This window comes from Panthera pardus, unplaced genomic scaffold (genome assembly GCF_024362965.1).
Source record: "Panthera pardus isolate Hobbes unplaced genomic scaffold, ASM2436296v1 HiC_scaffold_13, whole genome shotgun sequence".
Taxonomy (NCBI): Eukaryota; Metazoa; Chordata; class Mammalia; order Carnivora; family Felidae; genus Panthera; species Panthera pardus.
In genome coordinates, this window is record NW_026526688.1 from 149,057,419 (window position 1) to 149,069,494 (window position 12,076).

Sequence of the window (12,076 nt, forward strand, 5' to 3'; positions counted from 1 at the left end):
TACCCAAAATCCCCCAAAGAAAGTCTGTATACAGTACATATTTTATATGCGTTTAAAGTTTGAAAACACAAAAATAAAAAAAAAAACACACATTAAGTATTGTGAGCTGAAAATTAATCCCAGTAACATTCTATCTCCACAGATCTCAGTTAAAAACTCTCTCAAGTTAAATAGACAAAAAATACTTCATCTAGAGAATGTTCCCATAAAAACCACTTAAGTCTTAATTTGTACCACGATTCTCATACACTTCCGAAATACCACCACAAATGAACTGGGAAGTAGGCATGTTTGCATTCTATAAGCCAGTTATGTGCCAAGTGATCCAATATTTCCAGCCAAAAACTAAGCTTACATTTCAAATCAGAGTCCCCTGGAAACTTTGAGAGGCTAACTGTAGCCTCCTGTGTTCTGGCCATATAATTTAAAAAATAAAGTTCCTTTCAGTGGCATCAGTGGAAGTCAAATCTAGAACAATAATTTACTGACCTGTTACACCCTGAGTACCGTTAGTAGGACTGAACAGTCTTTCAGATGCCACACAAGAGACAGAAAAAACTGAAAGGGAAACACAAAATGTAAGATTTAGGGTCACGGAAAGAGGCAAAAATATTAGATGACCTGTATTACTATAAATTAAATTCATAAGATTCCTATCCCCACTACAATGAACTTGAGGTCTGAAAGTTTGCCCCTCCCCTCAAAAAAATAAAATTTTGCCCCCATAGTGTCATATGTCTCATTTTTAATTTGTGTATCAAATTGCGTTAGGCATTTTCTATCCAAACCAAACAATTCTAAAATTCAGAACAAAATGACTTACATGGCACCCTTACCTTGAGGTCGGGGAACTCTAGCAAAGTCAGTGAAATGCTGGCAACAATTCTCATTTCCTTCTTTGTATTCCATACATCCGACATCCCTTGGGATCATTTACAATAGTATGGCAAAGCAGAATCTATGTCCTTCAGAAGAGTGACCAATGCATTCTACAGCAGGAAAAGAGATATCCAGGAAAAGGAAGCTATGCCTATGACAAAATATTCTCAGTGAGTGAAAAGTGAAGACATTCAGATGTTAGTTCTGTATGAGATCACACATTTTTATCAGATATGTTACTCTGTCCACCATTTGGAAGCCATCCTTCCTGACAGAATTCCTCTGGAGCTGACCATTATCATCTCCTGCCTCTTTTGCCTCCCACACTGGTTGGTCAAAGAACCCCACTTCCCTGGACACACATTAGGTCAGAGCTGGCTCCATGAAACTAGCATGGCTATTCAGAGTCCTTCTGAGGAAGTGCTATAGAAACATAGTGGAAAACTGGTCTCTCTCTTTCTGACATTGAGAAGTATATGGATAATGGAAGCCTGGAGATGGTGATGGACATTTATAGAACACTTAAGACTATGACTGGGGCACTTAGGTGGCTCAGTCAGTTAAGCACCCAACTCTTGATTTCTGCTCAGGTCATGATCTCACAGTTCATGAATTCAAGCCCTGTGTCGGGCTGTGTCGGGCTCTGTGCTGACAGGGCAGAGCCTGCATAGGATTCTCTCTCTCCCTCTCTCTCTCTCTCTGCCCCTCCTCCACTTGTACTCTCTTCCAAAATAAACTAAAAAAACTTTTTAAAAAAAGACTATGACTAAGAATAAAGCATAGAGGGAAAGCCAAACCAAGAGAAGTGATACACCTGGATTCACACTCTTGAACTTTTGCTCTTGCCAATAAAATCCCAGACTGATTTTTAAACTTTGAATAACTGAAATTTCTTTTACTTGAACCTATGTTATATGTTACTGATTAGAGATTTTTAGAATTAACATCATAGAGTACACAGAAGAAACCATGCCTCTCCCAGTAAGAAAAACGATCATGTCTTCAACTATTTACTATTATGACTCCTTTGCAGAGGGGAAAAATTATAAAGCAATCTTTCACACTATGTTCCTGTCAGTTTTTTCGTCCAAACAAAAATTAGAAGAGAAATCAATTCTTGTGAAGATTAAATGAGCTAATGCAAGTATACAGAATGCTTAATAATTAGTAAGAACTCAATAAATGTTAATTTTTTAGAATAAATTAACTGGATAGCAAGCTTATAAAGCATAGGTTAACATCTAAGTGACTACACACTCCAGGAATAACTTCTCCTTAGTAAGAAAGCTTTAAGAAAATGTTTAATATCCTTAGGAGAACCTAGCACCCTGGTTTTAAACATGTATTAATTTATGTTCTCTTTCTTTCCAAAACAGATGAGGTGACTTCTTTGGAAAGACCAAATTAGATACAATATGGATGGACACTTGCTCCATCAACTGCTACCTTTGTACTCTTGGGCGAGTTTAATCTCTCTGGGCCTGTCTCCCCATCTATAAAAACAGTAAGTGAGATGTTACAGAAGGATGAAATGAGTAATGGAAGCACAAAGTGCCTTTTTATACTAAGCACTCGATGATTTACAATTTATTACTATTATTTCAGGAAAATGACTTTAGTATTACCTAATTTTGCGTAACTGGTTATTTCTTAAAATAACATTTTTGGTGATTCCTCTAAATCTTAGAAATTTTCAGTTTAAAACTTGAAGAAAACCATTAGCTATTAACTTCTGTACCTTATTGATGAATACCAACAAATGTCAGTTATATTATCGACTGTTTTAAGTCCAATTAAAGGCAATGCTGCAACTAGAACCCAGGTTTCCTAACCTCCCCCCACCCCACCCCAGCTAAATGTTCTTTCTTCTCTACTACACTGCACATAATTAAAATAAATCCTTAGGCTTTATTTCTGAAACAGGTAAATAAAACTACTAATTATGAATGCATGGAAAAAACATTCTAAATGCCAGGCAGAACATAATACAGTGAACATAAAAGCAGTATCCTGGTAGCTTTAACATCTTTCAAGACTGAAATTCCTGCATTCCCCTTTTTAGACCAATACAGATTACGTTTCTGTAAAACTGTGATCATGATTTGGTACACAGTGCAACAGTAAATGCAACACTATGTAAAAAAAGAAAAAAAAGTGGCCAAATATTTAAATATCCCAATGCCTGAACATTCAACTTAATAAAAGTCAAAATTTCAAGTTAAACTCAAGAAGCTGAAATACAAAAAAGGCTTTTATACACTGTTTTGTGTGGCCCTCTGTTTTATATAGCTTGTTACCACTAGGAAGGATTGATGGTTAATTTAAAGTATGTAACTGTAAGAAGTTAAATTACAAAAGTGTATTTTAAAAGTCAAACAGAAAAACATCTGTAAAATAATTTATTCATCAAAGATGAAAACAGAAAAACCTGAAATAAGAAAACAATCCTACGACCAGACTAGATCCAAAAATGTTATCAGATGAATACTTAATCAAATACTAACTCAATCACATACCATCAGTTCTTATATTAGAAACAGAAGTAGGCTTTTAAGATTAATTGGCCCAGATCAATCATTTCTGCTAAAATATGCAAAAAATGGGAGGGTGGCAATCAGGGTTCTTATAGTACCCAAACATAAAGCATCATTTTATGTCCACTAATTCATAAGAACACAAACTGGCATCCAGACAAAAATGAAGTACAACAGGTAAGTGTCAATCTTTACCAATTTATTTTATACAAAACAGTAGCAATGTAGAATATGGAATATCTTCCGCTGCCACACACATAAGTTGTGAACATTCCAAGCCAATGTATACAGTTGGAGGGGAAGGCTAACGATAGCATCAACCATGCTACTGAACATAGGAATTTTTTTATTTAAAAAGATTAAAAATTAGATAGCAATGTCTTCTTAATATTGCTCTCATCATTGAAGACCGAAGAAAAATAAAAAGTGACTTTTTAAGATTAAAAAAAGAGGGAAAGGGAGAAACAAAGAGGCTGCTACAACACTGCCATACTGTCAAACCATCATACTTCAATATTTGCATACTTGATAGCAGCATTATTTTTACTGAACCGTGTGCAACTACATTTAGAAACACATCAAAGCAAAATATCATGGCAGTCATCAATCAAGATCCAAAAGAAAACAAACAAAAAATAACTCTAGGATGAACACACTATAAGTAGATGAACATTTATGGAGAATGAATCAATATCTACATTCTTGGACTGTTCCATTCTGCTCCTTTAATAAAAGTGTCAACTCAAATTGTCAACTGTGCATTTTTGGAGGATTTGAGTTTTTCCAGTTCGTATTATACTGCATGCTTGGAACATAAAGGGATATAATAAACCCTTCTACACAATGAACTTTAAGTAGACCGCTGAAAATAAATTTACTACTTGTAAACACACACAAAAAAAAAAAAAAAAAAAAATACAAGATTTTCTTTATCTTTAAACAATCAGTGCTTCCAAAAGCGCATTATCTTCTATATCGACCTCTCTCCCCTCGGTCTCTGTCCCGGTCACACAATCGCTCTCTTTCTCTCTCTCTATCACGTCCTCTATCTCGTTCTCTGTCTCTTCTGTTATCTCTAGGGCGGTCTCGCTCCCGCTCCCGATCTCTTTCACGGGGTCTACTTCTCCGACCACTGACAACAGCTTGTGTGCGACGAAGGAAATCATCCACTCTCATGTCATAATCATGCTAGAAAATAAGAAATGGATTAGGTATGTCAAAAATCAAATGGAACTTATGAGTCCCCATACTGTAATTACTGTATAGTATGGAGAAACAATCTACAGAAATGTACTAATGCATTAATTCACAGAATGTAATTTTGACACTGCTTAGAAAAAGATTGTGACACCTAACTAGTCACCCACAACAGTTGATTATTCAAACCTCGTTGCAACAACTCACTTCAGGAAGTTTCTTATACAACTCTAATGACTTTTCTAGCCAATTCTTTTTACTAAGATTTAAGCCAAAATAATCACCTAGTGATGACGATCAACTATCATGGATGCAAGCCTGATGCCAACTATGCTAAATATCATCCATGTTTTTCTCCAACAGGTGAACCCTACTTTTTTTCCTCCTTTGACTCTACAACCTGAACCAAGTCTGCCCTCTTAAGGTAAAACTAGGAGTTGTTACATTCCAGATTTTCTTTCAAACTAAACCATTGTTAATGACAAGCAAGTTTCGAAATTTGATAGACTTTTAAGAAAAGAGGGACATCTGGGTGGCTCAGTTGGCTAAGCATCCGACTCCTGATTTCAGCTCAGGTCATGATCTCACTGTTGTGGGATCGAGTCCCACATCGGGCTCCATGCTGGGTATGGAGTCCTCTGCCTCTCCCCGGCTCGCTCTCTCTCAAAAAATACAAAAAAATTTTTATTTAAAAAAATTAGAATTTTAAGAAAATATGTACTTTAGTAAGATTGTGAGGTCTACTCCACATAGATCTAAATATACATGAAAGGCTGGGGAGAACAAGAGAGGGTAAGATGAGCAACTGTCTAAGTGAGGTGCAAGGTGTCACTGTGACTACTTCTAAGCTTAATCCCTGCTCTAGCTTTCTACTCTTAGTTCTCAACTCACCTTTCCTTACTGAACTTGGTCTTTTTCCAAAAGTCAGCTTAAATATTCAGATTATTGTGTTCAAAAACAATTCCACCCTCACATACCTTGAATACATGAATATTATACTAGCATAAAATATATACACTAACCAAAAAATTACATACAGATGCTTAAAACTTAAAAGGACAATAATACCTTTTAGTAAAAGAATCTTAGAAAGAACTCCTAGTTTGAAAATTATCTAATCATTTATAAAAAGTACCACAACCCATCTAGCCAACTAAGTTTTCATCATACATAAGCCGTACATTTCTTCCTGTATGACTGAAAAAAAAAAAACTATTAACATCTATTAGTCAGTTAGGATTCTCAGATTGTTTCACTGAATATTAAAGATCCTAATAGGATTTGATTTTGAAAAGTTACTGTCTTTATGAGAATAAGAAAATAAATAACAGACAAAAAGTTATCTCAAAAACGGGCTAGGCCACTACTGCTCTGACTGGCCCTCTCAAATATGCATGCTCTTCATCTAAGTGGGAAGATAATGTTTATTTGGCTCAGCCAAAAGACTCATCACCTCAATTTGGTTGGGGGGGGGGGGGGGCGACAGAGGGTTGAAGAAGGTGTCCAAACTGTACATCCTACTTTAACAACCTAACTACGTAAGACTACCAAACTTATATACAAAGGAATTATGCTAACAAGTGCCAGGAGACAATTTCAGTTTAAAAAATGAAAGTATTATTAGGGAAAGGGAAAAAAAAAAAAAAAAAAGGAATATCAACCATTTAATAAACAAACTCAACCCAACTAGTATAATGGAAAAAAAACACCCATAAATCTCAAACTAGAGACTGTCTTTCATTCACTCTGTTTTGAAGAGATCAAAAAATGCTTTTCATATCAACCATATCAAATTATTAGAACCAGTAATTACTAAAGGAAAATTATCCATCTGCCTTTCTTAACATCTGTTTATTTGTTAGCATTCTCTTAAGAGTCAGATAGAGGAGGTGAATTGACAAAATTTGTCACAGAAACAAGTAACTAAATAAGACCAGAGACGATCGGTTAACTAACTTAATACATACCATCCAATCTATGAAAATTGAGTCAGAATATACAGAAAGCTTAAAAATACCTATTTACAATAAAAATTACACAATTATTTATAACTGAAGACCCCAGTACAGAAAGAAAATCTAATTCACCATATCCCTAGAACAGTATTACCTAAGAGTTATACGTAGAAGTTGCCTCCACTTGAGCAGTTTGTTTGATCGGTGAAAGAAATAAGTCTATTTAAATAATCCAAAGGAATTAGCCATTCTTAATAAAAACAAGTTGTGAATTACTCCAAAACAGTATGGAGTAAGAATATCCCCACATTTAAATTATCTACAGAATTCAAGGTAGTTCCTTCACACTTTTGCCTTCTTGTGCACTTACTACTCGTTTATCTCTGTATCTTGCTTCATGTGGTACTGGGTGATGTCCTGAGTAAGGGGGATGAGCTTGAGGAGGTGGAGCATGGTGCTGATAGTAAGGATGGTGTGGAGGTTGTTCCATTCCAGGATAAGGGGCCTAAGAAAAGAAACCACTTCCATAAGCATCTACCAAATATCCGTGTAAATAAACCATTTTTAGAATTCCACTATCCAAACAAATAACTTAATAATCTGTCCTACCCATTTACTTCCACAGAATTAGGGTTTGTCAGAATACCCTCTTGTTGTGCTTGTTGGAAATATGTGCATAACAAACTAATTACACATCCTTGAAGATTTAACACGTTTGGGGCTCCTGGATGGCTCAGTCAGTTAATCATCTGACTCTTCATTTCCACTCAGGTCATGATCTCCCGGTTCGTGAGTGCGAGCCCTGCCTCAGGGTTCCATGCTCACAGTGTGGAGCCTGCTTGGGATTCTCTCTCCCCCTCCCCTGCTGGTGCACACACCATGCACCCACCGTGCACTCTTCTCCCCCTCTCTCTCAAAATAAATACACCAACTTAAAAAAAGAAGATTTAATATGTTTACACTTTCATGTTGTGTCATTTAAATACTAATAGAACACAGTAAACCCTTAATCAGTGCTTACAATGAGCCAGACACTGTCCTAATAAGCACTGAGGGAGGCACCAACAACTGGTTAAGTAACTTAAGATCACACTGCTAGTAAAAAGGTGGAGCTGGACACCATAATCAGGCATCCTGGATCTAGAATCAATCATCTTAATCTTAACATCTACCCTTAAAAAAAAAAAAACAAAAAAAACAAAATCTCCAGAACCTAAGGAACTTTTAAATGCCATTATAAAATGTGTAAGAGCAAATCAAAGGTTACTTTCCTAGTTAGTGCCAAGATAGTATTTTGACATTTAAAAATTTTCACAGAATCTAAGGAAAGCAATCTTATTAATCCATCTATCTTGTACACAGTACCTTAAGTGAAACAAGTCAGATGAAGAGGCCACATTACAGGCAGCATTAAAAAAAAAAAAAGATAAGAACTATTTAAACTTCGAAGTTTTTTATTTCTTGGGAATTAATTCTTCAGCTATCCTCAATACCTTAAAAGATACTCTTAGAAGAATATTCAGCTTTCTTACAGGAAAAAAAATTTAATAGTTATGAACAGCATTTAATTAACCTTATTTTATAGAAAAAAAATTAATGAGTGTTGGGATCAAGCACTTTACTAAACTTCACATGTATTTTATGAATCATTTTGACAATCCCATAGAGTAAACACTGGTATTCATTAAATTTCAAGCCACAAAAGGACAGGCACAATGTCGATTTCATTCACCAACCAAGCCTAAAGCAGAGTGCCTTGCACAGAACGAGTACATTAATTTGATGAGCCAAAGAATGGACAAATACCCTCTGAGTTTTACCAATAAAGAAAACTAAGAAAGAAACCTATTATGAAATTTGCCTAAGATCACAGAGTTAAGAAGGGAAGGTATCTGAACCCAGGCAGTTTGCAGTACTAGCTACTACAAAAATAAACTATAACACTTACTAATTAATCTTGTACTATTAACACAAATCAAATTATTCACTAGTTTTTAGTTGTAAAAATAGATTCCAACAATTTATTTAATGGATAACTGTAACAGTCATCTTCCAAATAAGCATTCAAAATATATGAAACTGCAAATGAAGTGAAATAATTTGAAAAAAAAAAAAAAAAAAAAAAAATACAAACCATTCCTTGCCAAGGTGGTGGTGGTCCCATGTTATGAAATTCCCTCACATAATCATTGTAGGACTAAAATGAAAAATAACAATGTCAATAATAATAAAAATCAAACCCAGAACTATCAAATAAATCAGATCCTGGTTTTACGAACATTAAATGTATAAAATGAAATGCTTACCCCATTTAAAAACACATCTCGGCGAACTCCTGAAAATCGTCTGTTGGGAATAAGATTTGTGAAACTAAATTCAGGTAATTCATAAACTAGTTCTAAGAATGTAATTTGAAACTAAGCAAGAGTGAACCCAACTTACCTGTCTACTTCCTGGTATCGTGGATCCTTTAAATACCCTGTTCAAACATCAAGCATTTTAGTAAATCAAATTTATATTTTTTATTATGGCATTATAATTAAACCTTCCTTACCACTCATTTCAATTCTTTCCAAGAAATATAGTGATGCTATTAAGTGATGCTATTATTGTATTATTCCATTTTCAGATTTTCTTCTTAGATTACATGATAATCTAGAAAGTAACTAATAACTTACTGATACCACAGAATTATAAACTGCTAGAGAGGTTTTCATATGAATCTTCTAAATCCATACCCCAATTCTCGCTAGATAGAAAATTTCTTCATTCTGCTCCATAAGAAAAGTAAGGGCAGAGGAATTATCTTGAGGACACTGTAATAGGACTTCCTTAAAAACAAACGTTTACTTTCCACCTTAGGTATTCACAAGCTCTGCTAAGTCAACCACAGACAGTTTTTAAAAATGCAAACTTAAGGGGGAGAAAAACAAGTCCCAAAAATGAAGATGTATACATTTTAAGTGAAAGAACCATGACAAAAAAAGAAATATTCTTTCTCCCCATCTTAAAAGATGGAAGGACTCAGCAAATTAAAATGTAAAAACATTTGAGTGCTCATGTTTCTGAGGAAAAACTAATTTCACTCTCAGGAATATCCATTTTGGAGAAGAATAAGGTTTATCAAGCCAAAAAATGCTGTAATGTTCACTAATACCAACTTCCAAATTGCCTAATTTTTGTAAGTGTATTATAAGCACCGTCTCTTAAACTCTGCCTTTTTAAATTCTGATAAGACTAGCTGAAAGCTGCTTTCTAGATTATAAACCAAATATTTCTCATTCCTCTCTAAAAACAAGTGAAAGATTTTTTTTAAAAAAAAACACAGCATAACTTCAGTTTCCAAATAAAGCTATATACCACATGAAATACTAAGTATCATAGAAAATGAAAAACATAATAAAGTGTAAGATGGCTGCTTTCCCTAATCATCTTTAATCTTAAAACACATGTGCAGTTTCCATTTGTGAAATAATTGTAAATTAGCAACATCAGGTAATTAACAGATGATGATGAGTCACACTAAAATAGATAACCTTCACGAAGTAGAATTTAAGTGACAACTATTGATAATTTCCTATGATTTAAGCAGTCATGTCCTAAAGTTTTCTCACTTTTAGAACTACAAGATTACAATAAATGTTTTTGTGTCGTTGTTGTTTTTGTTGTTGGTTCATAATTTTAAGTCAAATATCTGCAGGATTATAAAATATTAACCTGGTCTCTGGTGAAACTCAGGGGCATAGTCAATCCTTGGTTTCTTTCTGCTGTTATGAATATCATAATCTTCTGGTCGACGCCTACACAAATTAGACACATTAGAAATTAAACCAAAAACTGCTGGGAGAACAAACAGCAATGCAAGAGTTTCTGACAGAAATAAGTACAAAGAATAGCCCATTATTTCCTTTAAAATAACATCCTAATTTCTGGTGAGCAAATCTTAAAATTTCTAAATTTTAATTCCTCTAATTACTATATAAATCAATCCTTGAATGTATTGCTGGAAGTAGATATGCTCTATAATCTCATGCTATCATGAAAAACTTGGAAAGAGCAGTCTGCTCAAAATATGTAAATCACATTTTAGTATTCTAAACAGAAGTAAATGAGCTGCTCTCAAACTAACGTAAACATCCAGTTTAACAAAACACTTTCCCAAATAAAGTCTCCATTCACGTGAAAAAACAAAGAAAAAAAAAAAACAAACTATCACCATTACACAATAGGTAACTCTAAAATCTATATATTCAAACTTATTAATACCATCTTAGAAGAAGTCTACACAGAATTAATTATTTCTTGCTTTTGCTTTGCACAAAATTATGCTTTTCACATGATCATACAGAAAATTTGATACTTATTCCAAGTGACTTTACAGGAAAGTTTTGATAATCTTAATACTTGGAAAAACTAATTTTCTATAATTAATAACATTTAAAAACTAAGGGAATTTTTCCCAGAGACAATGTCTTAAAATAAAACTGGAAAGTAATGGAGCAATTTAACAGAGTTCATAAAACGAGTTCAAAGTATATATTCTTTAGAAAGTGAAATTTTACTGTCTGCAGAGGGCTGCTCTTTATGGTCTCCCATAAATCTCAATGGCTAATGTAATACATCATTAAGTACACTTCACTTTATTTAGCATTTAATAAAGAGCTACACAAAATAAAAACAAGAATTCCAAGTTTTTTTGGCAATAAATGTATCTTTTTACCCTTACTTTCAAATAAAGTCTATATAATAACCTAGCATCACTAGTTTTCCAGCTGTTTGAGTTATCAACTGCTTTCATTAACTTTTCCAAGACAAGTTCACTCAAACTGCAAAGTGCAATTACCCCAAGCCCCCGCCCTCCCCAACAAAATAAAAACAGTTGCATCTACAATAAATAAGACTAAGAAAATTAAAAGCTGGTTTAAAAAATAAACATACCGCTTTCTTGTAGTTTGGGGAGTGCATTTACGACCGGTATAAAACATGATAGAAACAGTTCATATAGTAGTCCAACTACTGACTTTAAGCTGTAAGCCATACATATATGGAGGCCCTGGCAGGCTTGAGAGAAGGTGTAGTGGTGTAATAAGTATAGTTTGCAGTCCATTGCAAAACTGAGGTAAAAACTTCACTTGTATATATTGTATTGCACTGGAAACCTCTTAGCTTAAACTTCAAAAGACATCTTGGTGTTCAGTCCTTTAAGGCCAAAAGTAAGGGGGCTCTGCCAGGTGTCCTCCTACCTACTTGACAGTGTCCTTTTTAAGCTCAAAGAAATGGGGACTCTTGTTGGATTATCTGTACCTACCACAGGATGTTTCCACCAAAAGGAAACTTAACCAAAGGTTTCATCCCATCAACCATACATCCAACAGTCTTTAGCAGAATATTTTAGATTTAGCTGTATGCAAATCTACACAGGGGAAGGTGTTGGGTGGAAGGGCTTAAATCAGTCCTTTGCAAAGACTTCTCCAATTCTGTAACAAGTTAAACCCCCTTTTCCTGGAAAAT

The 12,076-nt window shown here is 34.4% G+C and overlaps 1 protein-coding gene across 7 annotated transcripts in view; it reads right to left on the bottom strand.

Annotated features, from left to right (window-relative positions):
* Positions 1-3,591: 3,591 nt before the first annotated feature.
* The window catches only part of YTHDC1 (YTH N6-methyladenosine RNA binding protein C1), a 35,705-nt gene continuing 27,220 nt past the window's right edge, over positions 3,592-12,076 (bottom strand). For 4 of the 7 annotated variants that reach the window (XM_053901500.1, XM_053901497.1, XM_053901503.1 and 1 more), the window contains 6 exons: positions 10,283-10,365; positions 9,008-9,044; positions 8,872-8,935; positions 8,700-8,762; positions 6,936-7,070; positions 3,592-4,601 (listed from right to left, as the gene is read on the bottom strand). In XM_053901500.1, coding sequence (XP_053757475.1) covers positions 4,377-4,601; positions 6,936-7,070; positions 8,700-8,762; positions 8,872-8,935; positions 9,008-9,044; positions 10,283-10,365 — 607 coding nt within the window. In that variant the 3' untranslated portion in view covers positions 3,592-4,376. The remainder of the gene's footprint in view (positions 4,602-6,935; positions 7,071-8,699; positions 8,763-8,871; positions 8,936-9,007; positions 9,045-10,282; positions 10,366-12,076) is intronic. The other 3 variants (XM_053901498.1, XM_053901502.1, XM_053901501.1) reach the window with 1 other exon arrangement.